This window comes from Apteryx rowi, unplaced genomic scaffold (assembly GCF_003343035.1).
Source record: "Apteryx rowi isolate R43461 unplaced genomic scaffold, aptRow1 scaffold_0, whole genome shotgun sequence".
NCBI lineage: Eukaryota > Metazoa > Chordata > Aves > Apterygiformes > Apterygidae > Apteryx > Apteryx rowi.
The window spans coordinates 12,234,636-12,262,406 of record NW_020447195.1 but is presented as its reverse complement, the minus strand read 5'-3'; the positions used below and the strand labels follow the sequence as shown (position 1 = coordinate 12,262,406).

Below are 27,771 nucleotides of genomic sequence, written 5' to 3'. Positions count from 1 at the left end.
CGGAGCGGGGCCTCGGCCGCCCGCGCCGCCGCCCGGCCCCCCGCAGCGCCGCTCTCCTCCCGCGCCTATTTACGGGAGCGCCTATATTTAGGAGCCTGCACTTACACCTCCTGCTTATACACCCGCTCATTTATTTGTTAATTTGGCACCCCGGGTCAGATTTTAGAGGCTCAGAGGTGGTTCTGGTGCTGTGCATCCCACACGCGTCCAGGCTACAATTTCTGCGTGCTGTTACCGTGTCATGTACGGTAACTGTAGCTGAGGTAATCATGCCTATATGTACCGAATCGTGCAAGTGCCTGCCTGCCTCATCAGTCGTGCTAGCTGCACGTGAGCATGTGGAAACACGGCGCTGCCTTTTTCAGGTGGGGTCGGGCGCTAGCAAGGAGACAGCTGTCTGCTTCCTTCTGCAGGTTGTTTTGGGATTGCTCCCCTTCCTTGGTATCAGTAGTTGCTGCTGCAGGAACTGCGGGCAAGTGAGATGGAGCAGGAAACTCAGAGCTGGCTTTTCTGCGTAGCCTGTTGGGACTGGTGCTTAGCGCAGGTATGTGTCCAGGCCACGCTTCCATAGCCGGGCTGGAGCTCTGAGCTGGCAATGGGAAGCATTGGGACACATCACAYGGGTGCATCTCCGTCCACCAGTTGCATCCTGCCTGACCCCTGGACTGCACCATCACCAGGGCAGAAATGTCTGCTGCATCCAGCGCAGGGGAGCCCTGACTGCGCAAGAGAACTTTGTACTCGCAGCATGACAGGAGCAGTTTGCATCCAGCTCAACACAGACTTAAGGATGATGCAGAATGGGAAAAAGGAGATGTATTCTCAGGGTAATTATTTCAGTTCTGCCCTCCTGTTGGAGGTGGGCCAGTTTTTGGATGGAGTTACAGGAGTCTTTGATACGCTCTCAAACTAGACAAAGGCAAACTGTGGATGATGCACGTGCCCACAGGCATGGACTGTGCTCCACGGGGGGGTGCAGCTGTAGTGACTACAGCCACCCTCTGCCCTGCCAAAGGCTCTGAGCCAGGACCCACTGGGCTCAGCAGATGAAGGCCACTACTGACTCACAAGCCTCTGCGGAGAAAGGGCAACGGCAGATGGGGGGCAGTTACTTCCAACCTTAAGAGGCCCTTTCTTGCCCTTTGCCTCTTGAACACCTTTTCTGCACAGCTTTTTTGAGGGCCTTTCCTTCTTCCTGGGCAGTGACCCAATCTGCTCACTCTCTGCAGAAGTCCTGCCCTCTGCACTGAGGGCACTGGGGTCAGTTTAGTTAATGCTGGCAAAGCAGTTTGGAAGGGATAAGTGCTGTGTAAGCACTAAGTCTCCTAAGTCTCCCTGCTTTCAGAGCACAAGCCCCACGCAGCCTGGCTCTGTACTGCCCTAGAGCACAGATAATCACCCAGAGCACAAAGCGCTGGCTCAGATTAACTCCTTTTTGCACAGGCTTCAGGGGGGAACAGAGGGGTCATAGACAGGTTTGTCCAGGGCTTCACAGATGGAAAGCGTAAAGCCTTATTGTATGGAGCAAGCAGGCTCAAGCAGCAAAAGGGGCTGGTAAGGGGCAGAACTTCACCCTCTCTCGGGACAAGTGATGCTGCATCTGTGCAGCTCTGTCAGGCAAAAGRCCTCCTGAGCCTTTGAAGGAAGCCCCAGCGCAAGGACCTTTTCCAGAGTGACGGTGTCCCTTCCCCTTAGTGACTGCCGCTTGCTGGGCAGGGGCAGAATGGGAGAGTGGGAGAGTGGGCATCACTGCTCCTCATGATGCTGAGAGCCTCAGCGCATGTCAAAGCTGCCTGGAGCAAGCTGAGGCAAGTCTGGGCAGAGAGGCAAGTCCCAGAGACCCCAGGAGACACTAAGCTGCCAGGTTTGTGCCAAGAGCCTGGGCAGCAGGTGCCAGAGCAGCTCCCAGGATCTGGCAGTCTCAGACAGCTTCTCCAACTGGAGCTTATATCAAAAACAGGCACGAAACAGCCTCTGTCAGCTCCCTTGGTCCAAGGTTAAGGGACCTGTGTTCTGGTCCAGCCCTAAAGCATCTCCTGGCCAGCAGGCCTGAAGCTGGCAGAGAGTACAGCTGGGGGTGCTTTGCACCAGCACTGGCTTCTTCGTTACGCAGAGTGCGGAAGGGATGCTGCCCCCCAAACGATGAATCCCTCAGGCCCCATTTGCTTGGCTTGCCCCGCGCAGGGGCTGCCTCGGTGTCTCGGGACGCAGAGGGGCAGGGTGTGCGTCTGTCTGTGCAGGACTCGGCATGTTGCACACTTACACTGGGCCATTGTGTTCGTGGGTGGGAGAGGAAGGTTGTGCGTTCAGCCCCGAGACTGGGTGTCTACAACCAGCTGTCTTTGTGCCTGTGCTGGCAGACAGCCGGGGGGGGATCAGCTCTGCAGGGCCTAGCGTGCCTGAGACCTGCATCCTCCCAGTCCCGCTGTGTCTCCTCCCAGCTGTGGGCTCACAAGGAGTGGCAGCTGGTGGGATATATAAAGGCAGGGGAACCTCAGCCAGCTGGAGAGAAACTCCTGGAGCTACTGGTGTTCTCCTTCCCTCCCTCTCTTCACGTGATTCAGCTTCCCCACACCAGGAAAGCCAAGGACAAGTCACCCCAGCACGCTGTAAGTATCTAAACTGACCAGAATCGTGTAGGAGAGCTCCCCCCCTTCCCCAGCCCAGGCACAGCCCTCAGGGAATGATGGCGCCACTGGACCCTGCTGGGGGAGGGGGTCCGTCGTCTCCCTTACAGGGAACTGGGGGAAAATGCTGGAGGGGGAAGGTCCTGAGCCCAGGACTGTCCCTGCGGTCCTGAGCCTAGGACTGTCCCTGCAGTCCTGGGGGTAGCTCAGCCTGTTCGTGCTGGACAGGAAGGCTTCAGTTCCTGTCTCAGCCCAGCAACTGGCGCGTTCAGCAAGCTCTGTGGGGCCGTTTGGCAGGCAGCACATCGCCATAGGGGGCCCAGTCTGGAGCTGCCCCGAGTGGCTGGGAGGGCTGTGGGGCTGCCCCACAGGAGAGGGCTCCCCTCTCTGTGCAGAGCTGGTGTTTCTCACTGCAACGGCGCATGCTGGGCTCGTTCGAGGCTGTGCAGCTTGGGGACAGGGTGCATTCAGGGCAGGGTGGGAGGCTGCTGGTGCCAGTGAGAGCCGATCGGTGTGCGTGTTCCCAGTGGGATGTGAGACACTGGGTCCCATAGGGTCCGTGCTGGGGGCTCTGCACGCAGCACCCTGGGTATGGTTGGGGGGGGGCTGTGCCACTTGTGGGCTGCTGGTGCACAGGGGTTTGGGTGATGTGGACATGGGCAGCATGGTGGGATTTGGGGGAAACACCAACCTGCCCAAACCCAGGGGTTTGGGGTGTAGTGGGACCATGAGGTGTTTCTCGGGGCCATCCCCTGCTTAGGCTGCCACAGTGCTGTGAGCAGGTTGGGCCAGGAGCTGCATCCCTTCCCAGGCGGCCAGGTGTCCCCCATGGGCCAGCCTGTGCTGACCCTGCTCTCTGCCTCTAGGTATGAGATGGCCGCCAGCAGCCTCCTCCTGCTCCTCCTGCCCTGGCTGGTCACAGCCTTGCACAGCCCTCCCGGCTGCAAGATCCGGATCACCTCCAAGGGCTTGGACTTGGGTAAGGGGCCGGCCAGAATCCTGCTTCTGGGGCCTGGGTAAGAGGCAGGCTGGGACACTAATCCTGGGGTCTACGTCTGGGACCCCTGCTCGCACTGCCCACACATGGGCTGCTCTAGAGGAGCCAGGGTGCTGGCTGGGTGATGCTGTYGGGAGCAGGGCACAGCATGGCTGTGGTCAGCCCAGATTTACTTCGCTTTGCAGTGAAGCAAGAGGGACTGCGCTTTGTGGAGCAGGAGCTGGAGAACATCACTGTGTCRGACCTGCACGGGAAGGAGGGGCAGTTCCACTACAACATCAGCCAGTGAGTGGTGCCCCCTCCCTGGGCACAGCTGCTCCCCCGTTCAGGACTGACCATCTCCGTGCCCGTCCCCTGCAGGGTCAAGGTGTTGGACCTGCAGCTGCCATTTTCCAACCTGCACTTCCAGCCTCAGCAACACCTTGTCTTCAACATCAACAACGCCTCCATCAGCCTGCGCTTCCGGCGACAGCTGCTCTACTGGTTCTTGTGAGTTACCACCTCCTGCTCTGCAGGGCATCAGCCTTACCCCCAATGGCTGGGCCAAAGTCCCTGCTTGTCTTGAGTGCTTTGCTGTCCTCCCTTGGAGTGGGTGGGAGGTGTGTGCTCCTCTAACCTGCTCCCCTTGCTTCCAGCTATGACATCGGTTCCATCAATGCCTCTGCTGATGGTGTTCGCATCCATACGGTGCTGCAGCTGTCCAAGGATGAGACTGGGCGCCTCAAGATCTCTAACATGACCTGCAATGCCTCCATCGCCAGAATGCACGCTGGCTTCTCAGGCACACTCAGGTACGCTTGACCCCACCTTGGCAGCTGCGTCCCTCCCCCTGGGCCAGCTCTGCCCATGCCCAGCTCCCCCTGCCCCACCCTTGGCTGCCCGTGGGACTTTCTGGCCCAGACTCTGCTGTCTCCCTGCAAGAAATGAGTTGGGGTAGAGGGACAGGGCTGGAGCTGCACTGGGCAAGGAAGCCTGCTGTAGAGTCTTTGTTCTGTCCCTGCAGGAAGATTTATGAGTTCCTGAGCACTTTCATCATCACAGGGATGCGCTACCTCCTCAGCCAGCAGGTATAGCTGTGAACGAAGAGCATGTGCCACACAGCGGATGGGAATCCTCTCCCTACCCTGCCCTAGCCCTAGCAGCAGAAGGGGTGTCTCGCTGATCCCTAGGACGATGGAGGAGGGATCAGGTCCTCACCAGGACCTCACTGGTGAGCGATCCCCTGCTCCTAGCCCAGCCCATTCCCTTTCAGATCTGCCCAGCCCTGAACCACGCTGGCCTGGTGTTGCTGAACTCTCTCCTGGACACAGTGCCGGGTGAGTGTTGCCTCAGGGGAAAGGGAGCAGATCCAGCTCCCCTTGGGCAGGGCAGAGTAGAGCATGGGTCCACAGGAGGTCCTACAGCCTTTGCCATGACAGCACATCTTCTTTGGCAGTGAGGAACTATGTGGATGAGCACATTGGGATTGACTACTCCCTCCTGCGGGATCCTACAGTCTCCATGGACACCCTCGACCTAGACTTCAAGGTGAGCACTGGGGATCCTGTCCTGTCCTGTCCTGCCCTGCCTTGCTTCCCACAGTCCGCTTGGGAGCAGCTCTGCACTAGCCCTGCATGCTGGGCACCACAGCGTGGGCACGGTGAACTGTGCTGCCACTGCAGAAATGTCTCCATATGCTCTCGGCCCAGGGCATGTTCTTTTACCGCGGGAAAGAGAACCAGGAGCTGGAGAACCACGCGGTGGAGCCGGTGATCAAGGAGRCAGAACGCATGGTCTATGTTGCCTTCTCCGAGTACTTCTTCGACTCGGCCATGCACTCGTACTTCCAGGCAGGTGTGCTGGCCATAGAGCTTGAGGGGGAGAAGGTAAGCAGTACCAGGTCACCTCGGTTTGCACAGGCAGCTCTCTGCAGGCAGGGGCCCTGTGGGGGTGGTGGGGAAGGGAGGGATGCTGCCAGGCCGGGGGGGGGCTGGTCTCTGCCTGCAGAGCAGAGAGGTGCTGTCTAGGAGCAGCAGCCACTGCTGGATTACCACAGACAGCGCATCCTCCCTGCAGGTGCCCAAAGACCTGGAGGTTTTGCTGAGAGCCACGTTCTTTGGAACCATCTTCATGCTGGTGAGAGAAGCACCCTGCTGGGGCAGGAGTTGTCGCAAGGACTCAGCTCAGTGCCCCTGGGGTTGAAGCACAGCGCTGCCCAACCTGCTCTGYGTCCACACGCTCACCTGCTCTCTTGGCAGAACCCTGCTGCGGTGGATGCTCCCCTGCGACTGGTGCTTCAGGTGTCAGCTCCCCCCCGCTGYGTGATCAAACCCTCAGGCACCTCTGTCTCCGTCTCAGCCTTCCTCAACATCTCGCTGGTGCCCCCGGGCCGGCCTGCCGTCCAGCTCTCCAGCATGGCCATGGTGAGCACTGCTGGGGGCCCAGACCCAAGCTGGTGGGGAAAGGAYGTGCGTGGCCTAGGGTTCCCTGTGCTGCAGCCCTGGCCCATTGCCCTGGCACAGAGCATTTCCCCCCACATTGTGGGAATGGTGTTGGTGTCTCAAAGCCGAGGGGCAGCTGGGCCTGTGAAGCAAGAAGAGCAGCCAGCCTGGCCCAGCGGCTGCCTGCTTGCAGGTGGCGGGGTGCAACAAGGCCTTCTCTCTCCATAGGAAACAAAGCTGAGTGCCAAGGTGTTTCTACAAGGGAAGGCTYTGCGCGTGCTGCTGGACCTGAGACGGTAACACCCTTGCTGGGGCCTGGCAGCAGGGGAAGGGCCCAGCCTGGGCCTGCAGGGAGGGTCCCCTCCTGCTCATGGGCTGCTCTCTGCCCTGCAGGTTCCGCATCTACTCCAAGCAGTCTGCGCTGGAGTCGCTAGCGGTGAGTGGACCCTGCGCCAGCCCAGAGGGGCTCTGGCCTCTCTTTGTAGCCACCCTATCCATAGCGCAGAGCAGGCCTGGGGAGGGGCTGCACACAAGACACCTTTCTAGCTGTCCCCGTGCTAAACGCAGGCCTACCCAGCCTGGCCCTGGCAGGCAGCTCTGCTCCCGCTGCCTGTGCACTCACCCTTCCTCCTCTCTCCACAGCTGTTCTCACTGCAGGCCCCACTGAAAACCCTGCTGCAGCTGACAATCATGCCCATCATTAATGGTAGGTGGGGGTGCTGCCTGCCCACAGCTGGGCTTGGGCAGGGAGGTAGCAGGACCTGGTTTCACTGGATCTCTTCCTCCCTGCAGAGAGGACAAAAAAGGGGGTCCAGATCCCACTGCCAGAAGGCATGGACTTCACTAGGGAGGTGGTCACAAACCATGCGGTATGTGAGCAGGATTGGGACAGCCCCAGGCCCCTCCATCAAGCACAGGGACCACCTCTAGCCCTGCACTAATACTTTTCTCTTTGCAGGGATTCCTCACAGTGGGAGCTGATCTCCACTTCTCAAAGGGACTGCGGGAAGTGATTGAGAAATACCRCCCAGCCCCTACAGCCCCAGCCCATCCCACTCCACAGCCCGAAGAGCCCAGTGTGGACCCCCACCAGCTCTAGCTCTTCTCTCTCCTTGTTCTTCCACCCTGGACAGAGGGCAGAACCTGGGCTGGACCCATAGACTGTAGGTAGGAAACAGCTTCCCCAGTATCACTAGCACATCTTGCAGGGTGTCTGTGCCCTGGTAGGTTGCAGCAAGGTGGAGACAGCTGCTCTGGGAACCCCTGCTGCACCCCATGTCATTACACTAATAAACCGGTCGCCTCCGATCCATACCGCCTTGTTGCTTGGAGGGTGTGCACAATCCAGACTGCGTGGCTGCCAGCCCTCGAGGAGAGATGGGGAACAAGGCAGAAGCACTGCTTTCCCTGCCTGTAAGTACCCAGGAGCTAGACACAGCCAAGAAGAGCAGCAGAGAGGCTCAGAGCAACTGCACTTTCCCCTGCACTTGGAAGTGGCTCATTTCCAGAAAGCCTCAGTGCCCCCCTGCAGAAATGGGGGGCACAGATCATCAGCACTCGCCTCTGCTGGCTTCTCAGTGAGTAGTGGATGCTCCTCAGAGGACGTCTTCCTGATGCTGGGATGAGAAAGCAAAGCAGGGGTAGCAGACAGGTGCAAGGTGCAGGAGCTGGTTAATGAGGAGCAGAACCATGTTGTTCAGAGAGTTTATTGCAAGTTCCCAAGAGCACTATGTGCTCCAGGCACTGAGTGGGGCAGAGAGGTACTGTCTTCATTCTAAATCTCCTTCACCGAGATCAGGTATGGGATACAGTTTTGAGGGGAGCAAAAAGCCCCTGGTGGAGCAGTGCCTAGCTGCCTGCAGCCATGAGGTGAACAGTGCTTGCTTAACAGAGAGCAGTTGCTTTGGAGTCTGCCCTGTGCTATGTGCGTGCAGGGGCTGCAGAGCAGAGGGAAGTGGTGGGTACTGTTCCCATCCCAGGAGGGAAGTAATTGCCTCCAGCAGCAGGGAGGAGGCGAGAGAGGAAGCCACAACGAGGAGGAGACTGCAGCAGGGGCATGATTTCTCACCCGGCAAGGACAGAGCCCTTGGGACTCCTCTCCCACAGCCTGCACACCCCCCACCCCAGAAAGCCCAGTCCTCCACCGTGTTCACCCCAGGTGCCCTGGGCACATGGGTGCTGTCCTACAAGGCTGAGCAGAGCCCCTGGGAGCTGGAGGAGGAGTTCCCCACCAGCTGCAGGAGGGAGTGATTTGTTTCATGGCACAGGGGAGTCCTGGTGCAGTTGAACAGCAGTGAGAGGACTGGCTGTGCAGGAGGTAGCCCAGGTCCGTGAGGGACAGCCAGAGTCGCCAAGCACTGCCTTGCCAGCTCCTAGAAAGGCTCATTCTTAATGAAGCGGCTGAACATGGTGAAGGCAGCGAGTGGCCGGTCCGTGGGCACCATGTGGCCAGCTCCCTGCAGGAAACAGGTGGAGGCAGGTCAGTGCCAGCCGTGGGGCTGCAGCTGCCTTGCGTATGCATCCAGCCTTATGCTGCCCCCCAGCACAGCAAGCGCTGCTCCCACTGTGACCCTCTGCATTCCTGGCAGGCTCCTGGCTCAGGGCAGCCTCAGGGGCTCGATCCAGCTCAGCAGCAGTGACCAGCATGCCTGTCTACGCTGCAACCAGCGAGCCCTGGCCCCCCAGAGCTCCCCTCAGCCCTACCTTGACAGTGAGGAAGGCGATGTTGGTGAATTCCTTCACAAAGCCACCGATCTGGTTCTCACCTCCTTCAGTGTAGAGCCAGGGCCGGCGAGCCACCTGCACCTGGAACCAGAGCCAGCTCTCTCAGTGCCAGGCCCCGGCCACCCCAGGGAGGCAGCTAGCGCCCTGCAGCCAGCCCCTCCCCAGTGCTCTCATCAGTAACTGTCCTGCTGCTCAGCTGGCCTGGGCAGCCTGGAGCTCCCTCAGGGCTGGTGACCGGACCGGCCCAGACCCTGTTCTGCCATTTACCTTCTGGCACAGGGAATCCACAAACCACTCGTCCCCGAGGAAGTTGCAGGCCATGTCAACATCCCCATTGTACACCAGGATGCGGTATTTCTGCAGAGCACAGGGACTGTCACACAGAGCAGGGCCGCAGCCCAGGCCAGGCAGGAGGCCTGTTTGGGAGCAATGGTCCCCCGGCACAGCCCAGGGCCGAGCCCACTCCTCCCACACACACCATGGCTCCGAGCAGCTTCAGGTACTGGTCGTTCATCTGCATGTATATGCGCTTGTAGCCCCGGTTCACATCAAAGCTGTGGAGGAAGAGGCTGTGTCACRCAGGCTGATCATGCTCCTGGCTCATCCATCCCAGCCCAGAGCCTGCTCACCTGCACACCTGCCACTCTGGAGCATCGGGAGAGATGTGAAGAGCCTTCCTCACCTCCGGGGAATTCAGATACATACTGAGGTCTGTGGAGTTGGTGCAGGGYGGGTCCATGCGGACCTTCTTCCGGGCAACCGGCATCCGGAACAGGTTCTGGGAGAGAGTCAGGAGAGTCCCTGCAGCAGCCAGCACCTCTGTCCTGCCCCACTGGAGCAGCTACTCTCTGCCCCACTCCTGCCCACAGATGGCACTGCAGGCCAGGCAGAGCAGGAGATGCAGGAGTCCAGGCTCACCTGCCGCCAGGAGAACCTCATTGGCATCCGGATGAAGGAGTTGCCAAGGTCGTGAGTGATGAGATAGTCGTCCTCATACCTGCAGCCGGAACAAGCACATGAGACAGGCTGAAAGCTCTGGAGGGATGAGGGCTCATGGAAAGAGCCCAGGGCCCTCACTGGGGAAGGGAGTGTCCCAACAGCAGCTGCACATGGTCCGCCTTGCCCAGAGGCACCTCCTGCCTAGTCACCAGGTCCCTCTGCCAGCTGGGACCCCACATGCTGCAAACCATAGCAAGCCAGTGCGCAGAGACCTGACCCTCTTGGAGCTGCTCTCACCTTAGGTTTCCAGGGACACCACCAGCACATGGGGCGTAGAGGTTGTAGATGTTGAGGCCAGACTCCTCCACAATCTGAATCATTTCCTCCATCTGCAACAAGTCGCAAGAAGAGTTTGGGACTCAGCAGGATGCCTGAGGAACTGTGTCATCCATCCGGAGCCAGATGAGGTGGGTGCTGCTCATGGATACCGAAGCCGGGTGTGTGCTAGGAGACCCCTGACTCTCCTCACCTTGAGAGTACAGTTCAGATTGGAGCTGTCATGAAAGTTGCACTTCCCTTGGGAGCAGCAAAAGGCCTGTAAGTCCTTCCACAGCCTGTGGACAGAGAGCAGCAGGACTTCAAGTGCAGTGCCCAGATGGTAACATTAAAACAAAGTCAGCAGCCACAGCTCAGCTGCTCTGTAGGCTTCCTGCCCAGCAGCTGCACCAGGTGCCCTGGGCACTGGCAAAGAACCAAGGATAAACGCATCCATTGGAGTTGCCTGGGACAGGGGCCATCCCCACAGCCTGGGGGCTGGCCCAAGTCGGGCCAGGAGGTTCCCCGAAAGGCTGGTCTGTCCTGCCCTGCTCTGGGGCCATGCCCCTGTCCCATGCTGTGCCCCCCAACCCGCATCTAGCAGCAGTGTGCCCCCCCCCCCCAAGCCAGGCTAACACAGCTCTTACTGGGTTCCCAGCAGGCCGTGGTAATAGGCGAAGTAAACCAGGGAGTTGTCGTTAATCTCGTAGGAGGAGAGGCCATTTCCCACGGCGATTCCCTGCAAGGCAACAAGAAAACAACTCTGTTGTCTTCCCCGCTCCCCACAGGGCAGCCACAGAGGCAACGGCTTCAGGCAGGAAGCAGGTGCGACACTGTTTACTCCACAGGAGGGAACAGGAAAGGACGTGGGTGCCTGTGAACTCTCCCACTGGTCCCACGCAGCAGGGACACATCCACCAGCAGCCGCTGCCAACGCTGCAGGCGAAGATGAAAGGCCAAGGGGCCAGACCTGCCCTGTGCCCAGGAGAGGGCCCTGCAGACCAGCTGCCAGCGCAGCCTGGCCCTGTCCCAACGCAGGCACTGGCCCCGGTACAGCTCGCAGAGCACCAGTTTGCGAGGGGGTGCCGAGCCCTCCGCCCCCAGGCCAGGCCAGGCCAGGCGGGTAGCAGAGCTGAGCCGCTCACCTTCAGGTTGAGGCTGGGGTCTTGCATCACCCACTCTGCCAGCGTGGGGATGTAGATGCCCCCGTAGCTCTCTCCCGTGAGGAAGAGTTCGTTCTTGGAGTACTCAGGGAAGAGACGGAGAAACTCCTTCAGTGCCAAGTAGTTGTTGTGAGCAACCTGCAGGCAAAAGGAGATGGGGGTCAGACAGCACGGCGGGACCCCCTACGTCTCCGCAGGAGCAGGGGAGGCAAGGAACAGGTCACTCCCAGCAGCCTGGGTCCCTCACCTCGGTGTCGTTCGTGGCATATTTCTTGTCATCAGAGTAGGAGAAGCCAACTCCGGCGGGGGACTCCAGGTAGAGCATGTTGGCGATCTGCAGGGAGAGCAAAAGAGCTGGAGGAAAAGGAAGACCCTGCTTCCAGGCTTGTCACAAGAGCCATCGGGGCACAGAGCTGCTGACCATTGCCTACGGCAGCACCAGTAGGAGCCTGGCCCTGCCCTAGCTCTGCTCTGGACAGCCACGTTCCCACGCCAGTCACAAGACCCGAGAGGATGGTAGGTCAGGCAGACAAGCCTGTGGGAGGCTCTGCTCCCTCGAAAGGGCAGGAGGATCTGGCCCAGGGCCACCATCTCCCCCAACAGCCTGTGGAGGGACCCGCTACCTGCTCACACAGGCTGGGCAGGAGGAGCTGCTCCTGGCCAGCAGCTGTGCCCCTACCTTGTTCCAGGCATAGTCGTTGTACTTCAGAGTGACCCCGTCCGGCTGGATCTGGGCAGGGAGAAGACAGTGACTGACAGGCAACAGGCACAAGCCCGGTGAGCCCCAGCAGGACAGCCCACACCGCAGAGCCCGCCGCCCTCGGCGGCCCTGCGCCCCGGACCGCAGGCCAGGGACAGCCACAATCGCTTACCAGGAAGGGACCGTGCTCCTTCAGGAAACCCTCCATGGAGCTGCAGCCAGGGCCCCCATTCAGCCACAGCACCAGAGGGCTGCTCTGCGGGTTGTTCTGGGCTTCCACAAACCTGCAGGGCAGCAGGGCCATGAGCACCCAGCACCCTGCCGGGCCCCAGCCCAGCCCGGGTCGGGCTCAGCCCCACACTCCAGGACAGCGCTGGGGTACCGGCACAGCACCGGTCCCAGCGCAGCCCCACGTACCAGTAGTGCAGGCGCTTGGCCGGCCCGACGCAGAGGTAGCCAGAGAAGTGCCGGAAGGAGGGCTGCTTGGGGAGCCCCGGCAGGTAGGTGACCTCGTGGCCAGATGGGGCAGCCTGGCTCAGCCCCAGTAGCAGCGCGCACAGCAGCACCGGCCCCATCTGCAGAGGGATGGATGGACAGACGGACCAGAGCTCGGGGACGCTGTACTGGCCCGACCTGGCCGCAGCCCGGCCTGCTCCGGCACCGCCAAACCCCTGGTCCAAAACCGCTGACGCCCCGCGGCTGCCCCCAGGCCCGTCCCGCCCCTCCACCACTGGCTGCCCCGGTCCCGGTCCCGGTCCCAGCCCAGACCCGCGCGGGCCCCGATCCGGCCCGGCCCAGTTCCCCCCCGCTGACCCCGGTCCTGGTCCTGGTCCCAGCATCCCCTGCTGACCCCGGTTCTGGCCCGGTCCCGGCCGACCTCAGCCCTCCGCTGACCCTGACCCTGACCCCGACCCCGACCCCGACCCCGACGGTCCCGGTCCCGCCCCCCGCTGCTGACCCCGGTCCGGTCCCGGTCCCGGTCCGGCTCCCGCAAGCGGCGGCTCTCAGCAGCCGCACGTGACTCGCGCCCATATGACCTCTGAGCGGTCACGTGCCGTGGGGCGGGGCTTCGGGCGGGAGGCGGGGCTTCCTCGCGGGAGCCAATCAGCGCCCCAGGCAGGCGCGCGGGCCCCCCACGCCCATTCCCGCCGCGCGCGCACGTGGGCGCTGCACCGGCACCGGGACAGCGCCGGCACCGGCACCGGGCACTGCGAGCCGGGCCCGGCACAGCCCCAGAACCGGCACCGGGAAAGCGCCGGGACCGACACCGCGCACTGCACCGGGTCCGGCGCAGCCCCGGGACCAAGCACTGCAAACTGGGCCCGGCTCAGTCCCGGGACCGGGATTGTGCACCACGCACCAGGCCCGGCACCGACACCGTGCACTGCACCGGGCCCGGCGCAGCCCCGGGAGCACGCACGGGCCTGGCACGGAAGCACGTACGGGTGCCTGGCCCCTGCCGTGGCCACGCGTGCCCAGCCCTGCCCGAAGAGGCCCTCGGGGCCGGCACCAGCCCAGCTCGGCGGGGCGCTGGCACGGGAGGCGTGCAGGAGCCGGGCCAGACGGCCGCGTCCCGGGGCAGGGGGGGGGGGCTGGCCCCACGCCGTGCTCACGCTCCGGCAGCAGCAGGCCCTCGGCCCCATCYGTGCAGGCCCCGGGCCCCAGCCCCCCGTGCCAGCCAGGCCGGCAGCCGTGTGCTGAGCGCCCGCGGGCCGGGAGAGGCTGGGCCGGGGGGCAGAGCAGGGCCACGCGGGGCCCCATTAGACACGGGGCGCCCCACACTGGCCGGCACCTTCGCCCTTCCCACCCCTCCCACGGGCCCAGCGGCACTAGGACCCCTCAGAGCCACCCTTGGGCCCGGCTGTCCCTATTCGGAGGGTGCGTCACCGCCTCCCCCAGCTGCTGCCTGGAGCCGGACTCGGCTGTTTAAAAATAGCCGTGCCGGAGATGGCTGCGCGGTGCCGCTCCGACACGCGCTTCCACCATGTCCACGGCACCAACGTCCGCATCGACCCCTCGCACACCCAGGCCACGCGGGTGGAGAGCTTTGCCAACGGGCTGTGTTTCAGCCGGGAGCCCCTGGAGCCCGGGCAGATCTTCCTGGTGGAGATAGAGGAGAAGGAGCTGGGCTGGTGCGGGCACCTGCGCGTCGGGCTGACGGCCCACGACCCGCAGAGCCTGGAGGTGGTGCCCGAATACTCGCTCCCGGACCTGGTCAACCTGGGAGACACCTGGGTGTTCGCCATCACCAGGAACCACAACCGCGTCGCCCTGGATGGGGAGGAGGCGCGGGCGCCGGCCCGCGTGCAGGGCTTCCTCTCGGAGCCCTACCTGCTCATAGAGCAGGTGCGGATCCCCCGCGACAAGCTGGTGGGACGCAGCAGGCCCGGACGCTACAGCCACATCCTGGACGACCTGTACAAGATGAACGTGCTGCCCCCGACCGCCCGGCGGAGCAGGATTGGCGTGCTCTACACCCCGCAGCCCAACGGCACCGCGGACATGCACATCGTTATCAACGGAGAGGACATGGGGCCGAGTGCCAGGGGCCTCCCCACCGCCCGCCCGCTCTATGCTGTGGTTGACGTCTTTGCTTCCACCAAGAGCGTCCGCGTCATCCAGGTGGAATATGGCTGTAGGTACCTGCTTCTCCCCAGGAGCCGCCCCGCAGAGGCGGCCCAGGCTGGGACAGGAGGCAGGTGGGGGCGCGTGGGTCAGCCCCGGTGAGGTTAACCCCATGGTCTCTGGCAGCAGGAGCGTCAGAGCACGCTCGACGTGGGGCAGAGGCAATGGGAGAGCGCTGCTGGTGCCTGCAGAGCGCAGGTGAGTCCCCAGACCAGCACTYGCGCAGGCCCCTGGGCATGGGTCTCCCAAAAGCCCTGCCTCTCCAGGCTGCATCCGGGGCTGGAGACGCAGGAGCTGGCGCCAGCACATCTACCCCAGCACCAAGCGCACACAGGTGCTCACAGACAGGTCCTGGCACTGGTGGTCACGGCAGAGCCCAGCCCGGGTTCCCCTTTGCAAGGGCTGCAATTAGGAGCAAGTACTCTGGGCTGCCAGCGGCCTGCTCCAGACTGGGGTCTGCAGGATTGTCCCTGTGAAGCTGCGTCCCAGCAGGACTTTGCTCACGCTGAGGCAGACAAGAGCTCCTAACCGGAGCTCAAAGCCAGCTGCTCCCCAGAGGCCCAGGGAACCRGTTCTCGGGGCCTAGCAAACGCTGCCCATGCCCCAGCCTCGCCCCTGTGCACCACCGGCACGAGGCAGCTTGGAGCCAAGTGTCATCCTGCCTTAGCATCAAAACATCCTGCTGCAGCCTGACACAGCAGCCCGGCACGCCGTCCTTCCTGCCATCCTGCCCCTCCGCCCCTCCGTCCCAGGGCTCGCGCCTCTGCGCCCAACCTCCGCTGCCTTGGCTCCCTCCTCCCTGCCTTGCCCCCTCTCCGCGCCCCAGCCTGCGTGGCCCTGGGCAGAGCTGTGCCAAGCACAGCTGCCAAGCGATGCCAGCTGTGCTTGGGCAATATCGCGGCGTTCCTGGTGGCACCCAGTGAAGCTGTCCCCAGGCAGGGTGGGGATGGGACCAGCCAGCTCCATCCGGTGATGGTCACTGGCTCTTGAAAGGAGTCAGGCTAAAAGGTGCTAATTAGCACCATACTGGAAAAACCATCAGATGCTACGTATTAAATGAGACATGAACCAGGAGAGCTAGTGCCTGGACAACAGTGGCTGGGACCATAATCTGTCGCACTAATATGCTACCTTTGTTTTACATGAGCCAGATAGCCATTAATTACAATAGTCATTAACTATCTGCATCACAGGTGCAAGACCACAAAGAGCTAAATAAAACATGAGCAAAGAGCAGACTGACTTCTCAACACAGGAAAAGCCACCACTTCTTTCACTGGTTTGAAGTTCAGTTGTTTCTACCCCAAAGTTGAAATCTGGGAGTCTCCCCACCAGCTGTTTCGTCCTGTGATAATCCAAGCAGTGAGATTAAATGTGCCCAGCTGTGCAGGCTGTTCTGCCCTGGGAATGCATTTAAGGATGACTAACTTTGGAGCATGCCACTGGGAAGCTATCAAACCGCCTCCGAGGGCCCTGACCTCAACAGTTCACTGAGGGACTTCGCAGGGAGCAGCAGCCTTTCACGGCTGCTCCGGGTGGAACATACCTGTTTGTGGAAGACCTGCATCCAGTGCTCCTTGCCCCTCCTAGGGCCCTGACGTCCCGGGGCAGCGACAGGCCTGGGCAGGCGCCGCAAGGTCCTCAGCTGGTAYGGACACTGCCTGCTGCAAGAGGGACAATCTGGCTTCCTTCCCTTGACAAAGACTTCAGTAGTTCCTGTTTCTGCAACACTTCCTTAATCTTTAAAAATCAGTTTTAGTGCGGGTCTTTTGGCCAGGAGCCGGCTAGCAGAGTGAAAACGAGAAGGAAGCAGCTGAGCTGCCAGCGACATGTGACACTCCGCAAGGGAGTCTCGGGGGAGAGGGCAGAAAGCTGCGGAGGCAAAGAGCATCCGTCCCCTCTCCTCTCCCGGGGCGCTGGGGGCACGCGCAGCCCTGTGCCTCCAGCGCGAAGATGACCACTCCGGCCATCTGACACAGTCCCGAGGTCAGGAGGCGGCTCTGCAGAGCCCGCGTTCGCGCTTAGCGGAGCGCTGCTCCTGCCTGCTGCTGGCCCGAGCTCCCGGGAGGCCCCGGCCCTGCAGCTCTGAAAGCTTCTCGGCCACATAACAAGGAAACGGCAGATCCCCACCCGGCTCCTCTCTGGCCTAGTAGGACACTCCAGGACATGCTTGTCCTGTTTGGCTCTTGTGTGGCAGCGGATGAACCAAGACCCACAGGCAGCGAGTCAGCTCTCATTTAAAATCTGAGAAAACAGCTAGCCGCAGCTTCTCCACATCTGTTAGCTGCTGAGAGCTACGAAGATCTCACGAAAGAGGAATCTGACAGGGGTGCGTGTATCGTAGGAGGAAACGGGGGCAGAGTTTGCAGCTAGTCTGGCCGCAAGGAACAAACTCTCTAGTGAACACAATAACAGATAGTTATCTTAAAAGCATCATGTGAGTTGTCTCTCCAGGCACCACAGCCCCAGTCTGCTGAAGTCTAGCACGCAGTTTGGCATATTTGCTGGTGGAAGGACACCCAAGGGAGCAGGGTATGAAGGGAAAACGAAGTCYTGCAGGGAGAACGCAGTGTGGGAATGTGAGACTCTAGGGGATGGACTTGACAGGCTAGAGAGATGAATGCAAAACAGCCATGATAATGCACTATTTAGGCACATAACTGTTCTCCCAACCTTCCTCCAGGCAAAGGGAAGAGCTTCACTGTTCAGCACTCAAGCTTTACACCTAGCTGGAGCGCCCTGGCACGGGTTCTTCAACCAGGAGAGCCCTCCAGCACAGCCAGCTGGTAGAGCAGGGGAGGAGGAGTGATTCCTGCTCCTTCCTCAGAGCAAACTCACCAACCGCTGTCCGAAAACAAGGTGCCTCCAAGGAGCCTCAGTCCCAGGGACGCATCTGCTTCGCACCATTCTCTGCGCTCAGCCTCGCTGGTGACTCAGGCAGCAAGTTCAGCTTCCTCTTTGTGTTCTCTTTCAGTTCCCTCCTTGCAGACCCTCTGCCGGCTGGTCATCCAGAAGCACATTGTCCATCGCCTGGCCATCGATGGCCTGGACCTGCCCCCACTGCTGAAGAATTTCTGCAAATACGAGTGAGGCGGTGAGGATACCTCCTGCCGCRGGCTGGCACCGCGCCCCGAGCGCCCCACGGATGATCGCAAGCAGGCTGGCAGGTGAGGACCGGCGCACCCAGACAGCCCTTCCACCCACCACCCTGCGAGGCCCCGGGAGCAGACGCGCTCCCCTCCACACCGTCTCCTCTCCGGGGCGTCTGCACGTCCACAGCCCGTGCCACAGGAGGCCCTGCTTGACGGACGAGGCCTGAAAGCACGGACAACCCACATTAAGAGTAGTGCATCAGAGGGACTTTCCTGTGTATAAATGGGTATGGGAGGGCTCAGGCATGGTCAGGAGAGTATCATGGAAGAGAGAGAGTAATAAAGCGCTTCCAACCAGAAACTGAGCAAGTTGTGGGAGTACTGGGGCATCCACGACCGAGCACAGGCGAGGGAGCGAGATGAGCTGCCCGATCCCTCGCCCTTGCCCGCTGCCGTCAGAGCTGCGCTGACCGCTGGTGCTCCTGCGGCAGGAGGCTCCGCGCACCCCGCTTTTGGCATCGCCAAAGGAACCGGCCACCGGGAGCCGGGTCCTTTAGACACAGCGGGACTTACAGAACCACAGTAGCAAAGAGATCCAGCACATCTGCAGATCTCGTCCACCCCGGTCTGCAGGCCAGGATCGCGCCCGCTTTYGGGGGGCTGGGCCGGGCTCCCGCCGGCGCTGCGGTCGGCACCGCGGACGTTCATCCAGTGTGAGGTCAAGCGGGGGCCTGTGACGACGGGACGGTTCTAGAAGAGGCGACGTCAGCGCTGTGCAGCACCAGGAGCTGATGCACTACCCGAATCCAGCATGGACAATGTCCCATTTGGGGAAGGAAGAAGCTGTTTCAGGGTTTTTAGTCCCTAGCCAAGGTAACTGCTTTTCCTTCCACATCAGAGGCATTTTGTACAGAGACAGAAGAGCTGCAGAAAGCTACTTCAGGGAATTACCTTTGAGTAAAATGGCAAGTTTCCCATCAATTAGGAGGCTTAGGAGCACAGGGAGGCTGGGACTCCCCTGTACGAGATCAGCTCCTCTCAGGAGCAAGTAGGACTGCTTCCAGTAAGGAAGGGAAGCCAGAGTGGTGTCCCTCATAACCACGTCACCAAACCGGTCTTGTCTCAAGACCTCTCCATGGCCCAGGCACAAAGTTATAACGTCTTGGACTATCTGAGCTGCAGGGCAAGTTGCAGCACGGTCAGTGTGCGTAGCTGAGCACAGTCCACTTGTCAGCACGGCTGGGAGGCAGCTCAGCCCGCCTTGGCCTGCTGCCCCTGAAGATAACATTCCTGATAGCACGGAGCCACGGGACGGTGACCTGTGGTGGAAAGACCCAGGTTTTCAGGACCTTTCCTATTTAGCACTTTGAGAAATGCCCCCGCTGACACGCTCTGTGCTCAGGTAGCATTTCCTGGTGCTTTAAGCAGCTCTCAGCACCTTAAGAAGCTGAGGCGAGGCGTGAGACAAGCTGGCCTCAGCCCAGATTCCTTTCCCTCAGCTGGAAATAAAGAGCCTGCAGCGTGAAAAAGGGCAGACTTTGAGTAAGTGCAAGTCTTGCCTTGACTGGCAAGCAGCGTGCATGCACAAACAAGGCCCAAGGCACTCGGAAAAAGCCCTAGGAAGCTGGGATTGCAGTGTGGTATTCCCCTGCCCTGCTCGCACACAGCTCTGACCACAGCCCGCGCTGCTCTGCGCTCCGAGGGCAGGGTGGAGCGCGGCGGGGCAAAGTCTCCTGAGCGCTGCGAAAGGAATGTAAATTACAGCTGGGCCCTTATCCCAGCTGTGTAGTTTCGCTCTTGGGAAAGATGTTTACTTCGAGAATTGGGATGACTTATTTCCTGTGTTTGCAATGGAAAGGTGAAAGGGAGGGATGCTACAGTAAAACACGCCAGYGTCCAGGGATCAGCTCTGGCCGAAACCATTCCTCAGGCACATACCTATGGCCACAAAGTTGGTCACGGTGACCTGGCCAGAGGTCCAGCTCTCTGGCCTCTCGCCTCTAACGGCGACCAGCACTGGGTGCCTCAGGAAGAGGGCCAGGCCGGTGCAAGACAAACAGACCCCCGATACGCCCGCCCTGACTCAGCGCCGGACATGGCAGCGCAGGTTTCCATAACGCCGGACTCAGCTTTGCGTGCAACGCACCACTGATCGCACCCAGGCAGTGCAGACGGCCGCCAGGAAGCAGAGCGGGTCCCCTGAAGCAGCAGCAGGCAGGGTGGCCGCGYGAGACCTGCCTGAACCCCGAGCGCGAGGGAGGGATCGGCCACGGCGCTCTCCGTCCGCTCACGAGTCGCTCCTTCCCTCCCTCCCCGCAGGAGATGCCAGCACACAGCTCCGGGGGGTACAGGACAGCCCGAGCGCCTCTCGGTCCGGGGAAACAGCTGCTTCTGCTGGGGCTCTGGCTTCAGGCCTGCTCCGGAGGAAAGCACGGGCAAGGCCGGCTCCTGCCTGGGCAGCGTCTGCACCTCTGCTCCCAGTGAAGATTCTCAGCCAGGCTCGTCACGGTGCCCAGCAGATTCCCAGACTCCCGATCCACAGCAGATCGGGATGTGGGGGAGTCCGGTCGGAGCCTTACCGAGGGCTGTACTACATCCAGCACGTTCACATGCTCCCCGACAGCTCTCTGTGGCATTATCTACAGGAACAGATAAGAGACCAAGCTCGCGGCCCCTCCGGCACATATCTGAACGCTTCTCTGAAGCGAGACTCCACAGTCCAGATGAGGAACGGGCCGTATGTTCATGAGCTGGGCACCCCAGGTAGAGATTTCTCACTGGCCGGATTTGAATTTCCCCCACAAGATGCTTTTCTCGTGCCCTTAAAGGTCAGCGATATTGAAGGGAGAGTGCTGGTCCCAGGCTCTCCTCCAAACATCTGCATCCTCAGCCTGGCCAYGACGATCGCTGGCATTCCCACAGTGCCTGTGCCAGGGGTCCGAGAGGAAGACGTAGTTAGAGCTGCACAGAGCTTCATGACGGAGAATCCAGAGCGAGAGGCAGAGGGGAAGGGCTCTCTGAAAATCAGAGAGGATGCACACGCCTGCAAGAAAGGCAGATAGCAAAGGAGGCCAACAGGCAGCAGCTTCCAGACCTCTCCTACAGCATGGTTTGAGAAGTGAAAACAAGTAGTTCTAAGTTTACAGTGTTTTACGAAACACTACACTGTATTTAGACAGAGGAATTCGATACTATCAGACAATGTTACAAAACCCTAGGCCAGGAGGAAATCCCCAACCACGCAGAAGTTCTACTCCCGCAATGGGCTAACTCCACCAAAACCAGAAGCGTTCGCGAAACACCAATCATGGAAAACATAGTGTGAAGCAGCATGAATGAACCATAATGACCAAGTGAGGTCTACTTATGTTTTTATCTGCTCCTTCCACCACATGCTCCCCCATCCCGCCCTGCTGCTGCAGCAGGGTGCAGCCCRTCATGTTCCTACACGCCAGGTTGCCTTTGTTGGAGTTGTTCTTGCTGGCAAAGAGGGACTGAAAGCTCAACCAGCCTGCAAGCAACTTCTAAGGGCTGGATCCGAGACTTGCTTGCTCTTTCGGGTATTTTTTCCTCTCCCTCCCACCTCCCAGCCCCTAAACTTTAAAGCATTATTCTCTACTTCACTATAGTTCTCTGTTTGTATTGCTGTGAGCTCCCAGCAGTTCCCTCGTCCTGTTTCCACTGAGCAAACAAAGCTGTTGATGGAGGGAGGGCGGGTTCCATTTTCCGAGGAGGAATTAAGAGCAGCTGCTGTAACCAGATAAACAACTTCCGCGCTCGAGACCCGTGGACAGCACTGCCAGCAGCCGAGATTGCCACCCTCAGGATCTGCTGCTTCTTAACAGCCAGGCTCGCTCGATTGACTACAGGGCAACGAAACGAGAAAAGACGACCAAGAAAAACTGTTTAGAAACGCTGCCCGACCTTCCTGACTTGAGCGAGCGAGAGGCCTTGCTGTCCTGCAGGCAGGGAGGGGCGGCAGTAGTTGGCTCAGAGACGCGCAGCCTCCAAACGATAAAAGGCTCATTTATCAGCTTTGTTGCACAACACAACAGCTGGATGCTGGAAGGACCTGCAGGCGCTGGCTGTGGATCAAATAATTTTGTCCCATGCTATTATACCATGAACTCCTACTCCACACCAACCTCAGTTCACTCCCAGCCGCGTTTCCTATTACCTAGGTCAGCAACTGGTTAGCTCATTAGAGTCTCATCAGGAGTTTGTATTGCAGCTCCTTAGCTCCCCTATACAAAAGGCAACACTTGCTCAGCGGATATGGGAGCCCAAACTGCCCGTTCCATACCAAGCCTCAAGGGAACAGCCCGGGGGAAAGAAAGGAAGTCATGACACTGGCAGAATTATAAACAGACCTTTATGTAATATCTGATGCCCCATTTCTCCCAAGGGCTTCAGATACAGCACAGGCACCTGCAAAAGGAACAGGGCAGTTCAGCTCTCCAGTTCTCCACTATAGCTTCACCTGAACATAAGGTCCGATCCAGCTATCAGCCAGCTCTCGGAGAGCGTTGTACCTGCGCTCAAACTCCTCGCTGCTGCAGTGGGTGAGCAGCCGGCTGATCTCTGCTGTAAGGAAGGACACTGCCAAGGATTTATCCAAGGACTCATTCCAGGAGCTTTTCAGAACCTCCAAGAGGCCATCAGTGCCGTCTCGCCCTGCCCGACAGGCATCGCGTCCTTTCTGCCACTGCTTGCTTAGCATCTCCGGCTGTAAGGTCTTTCTGTCTGAATGCAGCACAGCCAGGATGTGCCGGCAGGGCAGCTGGAGCGTCTGGTTAAAATGGCAAGTGCAGTTGTTCAGGCCCTTCTGGTCCACTTTGTGCGCATCTTCAAGGACCTGTGTATTGACAGTGTCCTCGTTGGTGCCTATCAGCTGTACAGACTTCTGAACCACTGCAAACTCATTCAGGCACAGCCTGGCAGCAGGCTCTGTGCAAATGTCACTCAAAGATTGCTTGATGCACTCCTCAGTCTTTCGGTTACTCTCATCACTGTCACCCTCCGGGTTTTCTGTGACCTCTAGTTTAGCTGCACAAGATGACGGATCTAATGAGGTCTGAGGGCTTCCTGGCTTATTGTGGAAAAGGAGAGTCTGCGAGTTTGCAGGCTGACTCTGGAGAACAAAGGGGAGCTGAAGAGCTGCCAGGGGAACCTGAAGAACAACCAGGGGATTCTTCACAGCTGTGAGGGAGCTCTGCACAGGCCGTTTCTGATGAGCCAGCACTGTGCTGGGGGAGCCCAAAATGGAGCTCTGAGATGGCTTACCCTGGCACGCTGCTGAGGTAGTAAGGGGGGCTAGAGGTGAACACAAGGCAGGCAGGCTCTGAAGAGCTGTTTGAGTAACCTGGTGATTAGGATGGCTAGTGGAGCACATCACAGCATCGGGAGGACTCTTAGAAACACACTTCTGGTAGTGCTTCGCTAAAGAAGTGATGCGGGCCTCCAGAGAGAGTCCAGTACAGAACACCTGGCTTATGGCCCAGGTGATGATCTCCAGGTCCTTAAAATAGTCGCTGCTTTCCACCCAACTCCTCTGTCTGTGCATGGCCCAAATCTCATCATTGAGCAGCCAGTGAACATGGAGCTGAGGCAGCAAGTCCGGCTTTACAAAGTGGCTCAGAATGGTGTGCATCTTGCGCAGATTGCTCTCCGTAGCTGCGCACATAGTGTTCCTCAGGGCGTTCAGGATCAGCCTCTCGGTGCGGCACTCCAAAGCCAGCTGGTGAATCCTCTGCTGCAGGTGCTTGCACACGTGGAAGACGGATAACTGCACCACTGCCGCGGGGAAGGCTTCCGAAAGAGCCAGCAATGACGGGAAGTCCGGGCCCACCAGGAAGGTCTGGATTTCCCTCCAGGCAGGGTTAAGCGCCTTGAAGGCTGTGTACACGCAGGCCAGGCTTTCCGCGGACTCGTCAGCAGGGACGGCAAGGTGGACCACCCTGGCCAGGCCGCCCACCGGCCCCAGCCCGTCCGCCAGGAAGGCCAAGAGCGCCTCGCCCCGCGGGCCCAGGGCCCGGTGCACCAGCAGCACCCGGGGCATCGCTGCGCTCTGGAAGCCCAGCCGGTAGGGCACCCGGGAGCCGCGGGCCGGAGCCGGGGCCTGCGCCGCGGGCAGCGCCATTGTCCCCGCTACCGGGGGCACCTCCCGTCGCGCCCCGCTCCGCCGCCACGGTACATCCCGGCATGCCCTGCTCCAGGGTCTCCTCAGGGGAGCGTATCCCGGCATGCCCTGCTCCACGGCCTCCTCAGGGGAGTATATCCCAGCATGCCTCGTTATTTCCTGGGGAGTATATCCCGGCATGCCCTGCTCCACGGCTTCCTCAGGGGAGTATATCCCAGCATGCCTCGTTATTTCCTGGGGAGTATATCCCGGCATGCCCCGCTCCACCGCGCCTTTCCGGGCAGCCTGTCCCAGCCGGCCCCGTTCCCCCTGCGACGGGCGGTCCCGCCCGGCCCCCCCTCAGCCCCCACCAAACCGGTGGGCACCGAGATCCCGTCCGGACCGGCCACTGGGCCCGGCCAATCCGAGGATGGGCCCAACCCCCTCCTGGTGAAACCGCCAATCACCGCTGGACGCGCAAGGGCGGGGCCGCGCTGCCATGGTTCCCTCTTCTCCAGTGAGCGCGCAGCGACGTCACTCCAGGCGGCCGAGCCACGTGCCCGCCCCGAAAGCGCCGCCGCCGCCCCCAGCCCCGGGCCGGCGCCGAGCCCCGCCCGGAGACCCCGGCCCGCCTCGCCGCCGCCCCCGCCGTGCCCCGGAGCCCTCCGACCTGTTTAAACGCCGCCGGGGCTCTGAAGCAGCACCGCGGTAAGCGCTGGCCCTGCAGAAACACCGTGCTGCAGTCGGAGACTGCTCATGCACTTGCCGCATGAGAACAGAAGGTCTCGGGCTCCCCATTCCCATCAGCTGTTTGAAAGCACCTAATAACCTGAGTCATTGGGGATTGACAGGAGAGAAGCTAAGGAAGTTGGGAGAAGGATGACCCATCAGCTTCCATTAACATCTTGGACTGACCAAGCAGCTCCAGGGTATTTGGCATTTCATGTCAGAAGCCTGTCTACATTTATTGGTAATCCTTCAGAATCTGCATTTGCAATCTCCACTTCCACTTCCTCCTGCTTTACCCACAGAAATGGCAGATCCCCCGTGTTTCTAAAGGTCAGGTCTTTCCCAGCCTCTGCCACCGGTTCAGATGACTTAGCCCAGATATCCATGATCGTTCTGAGCATGGAGCTTCGCTCCTCTAGCTCTTCCCCATCACACTGCATCAGGAGATTAGCAAACTCCCTGCTGAGGGACTGGATTTTGTCATATCTTCCCTCTGCTTCTGGCTGGATACCTCTGTGATGTCCAGTATGGTCTAAGAGGTTCTCTCCAAGAACTGAGAGGTGCTGGTACTTCTTCTGCCAATGCTTGCAAACTATACTTTCTTCTACACTTTTCTTATTAGCATGCAGCACAGACAGAATATGCCTGCAGGGGAGCTGGTATCTGCAGTGAAAGTAACAACTGCAGCTCTTGTAGTCTTTGCCCACCTGGTGTGCATCTTCTAGCACCTGAACTACAATATTATCCTGCACAACACTGATGAGCTGGGTTGACTTCTGCACTACTTCCCACTCATTCATACACAGCTGGTAGCCCAAGTCTGTACAACTCTCCCGGAGAGCAGCCAGCATGGAGCATGTTGTCTTTGCGGGTTTCTCTATAGCAACCTGCTTGGGAGGCTCAGGATATCTGAGGAGAACCTGCGAACTACCAAGAGGAGCTTGTTTGGCTGCAGCACAAGCATGCACTTTAGGTTTCTCTTGGAGGCTGTTCTGACTGTCCTTCTCAATGCTTGAGAAACTCTGGTTCAAGCTTTCCAAATCTTTGGCATCAAAGCAATCTGCATACTCAAAAAACCGAAGAATGCTTGTCTCCAAGGACAGCTGTTGGCTGAAGATACTAGATATTTTATGAGTGATGAGATCTAGGCTGTCCATGTATGCACTGCATGAATGCAGTCCTTTCTTTGCATGAAAGTACCACAGCATCTCACAGGAGAACCAGTTGGCTTGAAGGTAGTCATACAACTCCTGGCTAACCAAGCACTTCACCAGCTGAGACAAGGTATCTAGATTTGCTGTTGAAGTGGAAAATATTACCTTCTTCAGGGCCAGCTTCAAGTTTTGCTTGAAGGAAGATGACACTTCTGCTGCTTCTACATTCTTCTCAAGAAGTCGGACAGTGTGGTAGACAGAAAGGAGCACTTGGGCAGAGGGAAAGAGCTCTTGGAGGACAGCTTTGTGAAGGAAGGACAAGTCCATATAAACAGCCTTAGCCTTTTGCCACTCAGGATTGAACTTCTTAAAGACTGTCAGCATTTTGCTGATATTCTGTCTTGTGTCATCCTTCAGKACTGACAAGTGCACTATTTTCCCCACTCGCTCTTTACTCTCTACTAAGAAAGCATAGAGAACATGTCCCCTCTCACTCTGCACCCTGTGCAGCAGCAGGCTCTCAGGAAACTTGACAAATAAGCTCTTCATCTTGCTAGTCTGAAAATTTAGTCTATCCAGGTCTTGATTGCTGCCTACGCTAATTGAGGCCAATGAACCCATGTCCACTCTCAGGAAGTTTTTCATGACTTCAGCAACTCTGACTAGTGCTGAAGTTGAGTCATTTTCCTTTGCTGCCCCAGGGAGCACAGGAATCTTGTTGAACAGAGCAGGTGCCCTGTCCACAAGTTTTTCAGCTACCACACATGAGTCCTTATTCACCACATCACAGCTTTCTGCCTCACCTGCCTGTTGCTTATGCAGTTTTATTGCAGGGCTGTCATATGCTGTAGTGCTTGCAGTTTTAGCTGTGGTTCTGGTCACAGAAGACCCTGTGTCTACATGTACATGATTGCTGTTCAGTTCACTGATCACAAGTTGGTCTATGTCCTCATTATATTGCAAAACAAAATAAGCTGGACACAAATCAGGCTGCTGCTTTCTTTTCTTACTGTATTTTTGGGTCCGGCCACAACCAAACTTCACCTGCATGAACCTGCAAACATTGAGGAAAAGTTAGTGAGAGAAGCAATAAAGCTCCAGGCTTCCAATGTTTAATTTGACTTTTCTTACATGCCAACTCTACATTCAGTTAGTGAGTATATAAAAGCACATACGTTAGTCAGACATGTTAGGTGGCTTTCTACTCATAGCTTGGGGGAAGAGAGAGCTCAAACACAACAGGGGTGAAGGAACTAAAAGTTACAACAACCATGACCAAGCACTACAGACTAGCTCCAGTTCTTGTTTCCAATAGTACCTCCACCATTTCCACTCCCCAGAAACAGCAAAACCATTGATGAAATAACTTCTGAAATATCTGCATGTCTTACTCCCTTAAAGCCCACATTATTTCTACAACTCTTCTGCATCTAGAGGAGCAGGATAGAACATAGTAAGAAAGGTTTTAGGACATGAGATTAAATTGTATTCTAAGAAGGCAAGCAGAGCAGTTATGTAACTAGAGCATGACCTTGCAGCCTTTGCTCACACGAGCAGATCTACTCACTTAGATGGAAACAAGATGGTGTCATGGCTKTAGCAGAGCTATGCAGGTAAGCAAGGGCTGCAGAATCAATTATTACGGCAGGGAAACATGACTACGCTTTTCCATCACAGTGATGTAACAGGCAGTTAGGGAATGCTAACAGACATCAATATTTAAAGCCAGGCTACTGCAGTGGAAAAAGGCTGCAGGTGTAGTTAGCCAGCACTGTCACAAAAGGATCACTTCAAAGATCAAAGCTACAGGTTTTGCTACAAACAGCAGAGAGAACTGTCAAAGTAAAAGGCAGAATAAGGCCCTGGACAGAGCTGAGCAACAAAGATACAAGACAGGAGAAGGGTACCAGCAGAAGGAGAGGGAAACTGGACACTAGCTAGAAAAAACGTTAGGGGGAAGGTGAGAATGACACAAAACCAGTCAAGACTATGAAAACAGCAAGCCTGCGACATGTAATCAACAGCGCTCTTCCCTCTGACATAGCCAGGACCAGCCCTTCCCGGGCGACAAGCAGCTGAGCTGCGAGAGCTCGTGTGAACGGGCGCAAACAAGACCCGCGGCCCGCAGAGCGGTGCCGGCGAGCAGGCTGGTCCGCGGCGCTGCCCGC

General features: G+C 58.8%; 5 protein-coding genes across 11 annotated transcripts; 2 read left to right on the top strand and 3 right to left on the bottom strand.

The window, feature by feature from the left end:
• Positions 1–17: 17 nt before the first annotated feature.
• On the top strand, positions 18–7,365 carry PLTP (phospholipid transfer protein). Of its 3 annotated transcripts, none has more exons than XM_026083476.1 (18): positions 18–263; positions 414–544; positions 2,565–2,609; positions 3,494–3,606; positions 3,810–3,909; positions 3,985–4,113; positions 4,260–4,415; positions 4,628–4,691; positions 4,877–4,940; positions 5,060–5,151; positions 5,313–5,489; positions 5,680–5,739; positions 5,862–6,026; positions 6,273–6,340; positions 6,438–6,480; positions 6,687–6,750; positions 6,837–6,913; positions 7,003–7,365. In XM_026083476.1, the coding sequence occupies exons 4-18, from the start codon at positions 3,501–3,503 to the stop codon at positions 7,141–7,143; spliced, it is 1,506 nt and encodes a 501-aa protein (XP_025939261.1). In that variant the 5' UTR covers positions 18–263; positions 414–544; positions 2,565–2,609; positions 3,494–3,500; the 3' UTR covers positions 7,144–7,365. The 3 variants fall into 3 exon arrangements, with proteins under 3 accessions (XP_025939261.1, XP_025939185.1, XP_025939109.1); XM_026083400.1 differs by having other exon boundaries at positions 2,442–2,609; XM_026083324.1 differs by having other exon boundaries at positions 643–2,609.
• Positions 7,366–7,732: 367 nt separating this feature from the next.
• Positions 7,733–17,491, bottom strand: CTSA (cathepsin A). 5 transcript variants are annotated; one of them, XM_026082970.1, is made up of 16 exons: positions 17,349–17,491; positions 16,057–16,174; positions 12,303–12,460; positions 12,058–12,169; positions 11,865–11,915; positions 11,433–11,519; positions 11,168–11,323; positions 10,670–10,761; positions 10,237–10,321; positions 10,005–10,096; positions 9,687–9,765; positions 9,398–9,546; positions 9,247–9,322; positions 9,036–9,125; positions 8,748–8,849; positions 7,733–8,500 (listed from the first exon to the last, which is right to left on the bottom strand). In XM_026082970.1, exons 2-16 carry the CDS (start codon positions 16,075–16,077, stop codon positions 8,417–8,419), a joined length of 1,434 nt encoding a protein of 477 aa, XP_025938755.1. In that variant the 5' UTR covers positions 16,078–16,174; positions 17,349–17,491; the 3' UTR covers positions 7,733–8,416. The 5 variants fall into 5 exon arrangements, with proteins under 5 accessions (XP_025938755.1, XP_025938670.1, XP_025938915.1 ...); XM_026082885.1 differs by lacking the exon at positions 17,349–17,491 and adding an exon at positions 16,641–16,693 and having other exon boundaries at positions 16,057–16,171; XM_026083130.1 differs by lacking the exons at positions 16,057–16,174; positions 17,349–17,491 and adding exons at positions 12,736–12,741; positions 12,845–12,915.
• Positions 13,604–18,159, top strand: NEURL2 (neuralized E3 ubiquitin protein ligase 2). Its single transcript, XM_026083942.1, has 2 exons — positions 13,604–14,520; positions 17,485–18,159. The coding sequence occupies exons 1-2, from the start codon at positions 13,833–13,835 to the stop codon at positions 17,598–17,600; spliced, it is 804 nt and encodes a 267-aa protein (XP_025939727.1). The 5' UTR covers positions 13,604–13,832; the 3' UTR covers positions 17,601–18,159.
• A 3,797-nt stretch (positions 18,160–21,956) lies between these two features.
• On the bottom strand, positions 21,957–24,301 carry ZSWIM1 (zinc finger SWIM-type containing 1). Its single transcript, XM_026082760.1, has one exon. The coding sequence runs from the start codon at positions 23,994–23,996 to the stop codon at positions 22,071–22,073; it is 1,926 nt and encodes a 641-aa protein (XP_025938545.1). The 5' UTR covers positions 23,997–24,301; the 3' UTR covers positions 21,957–22,070.
• Positions 24,302–24,650: 349 nt separating this feature from the next.
• On the bottom strand, positions 24,651–27,765 carry ZSWIM3 (zinc finger SWIM-type containing 3). Its single transcript, XM_026082645.1, has 2 exons — positions 27,637–27,765; positions 24,651–26,657 (listed from the first exon to the last, which is right to left on the bottom strand). The coding sequence occupies exon 2, from the start codon at positions 26,651–26,653 to the stop codon at positions 24,662–24,664; it is 1,992 nt and encodes a 663-aa protein (XP_025938430.1). The 5' UTR covers positions 26,654–26,657; positions 27,637–27,765; the 3' UTR covers positions 24,651–24,661.
• Between the last annotated feature and the right edge of the window lie 6 nt (positions 27,766–27,771).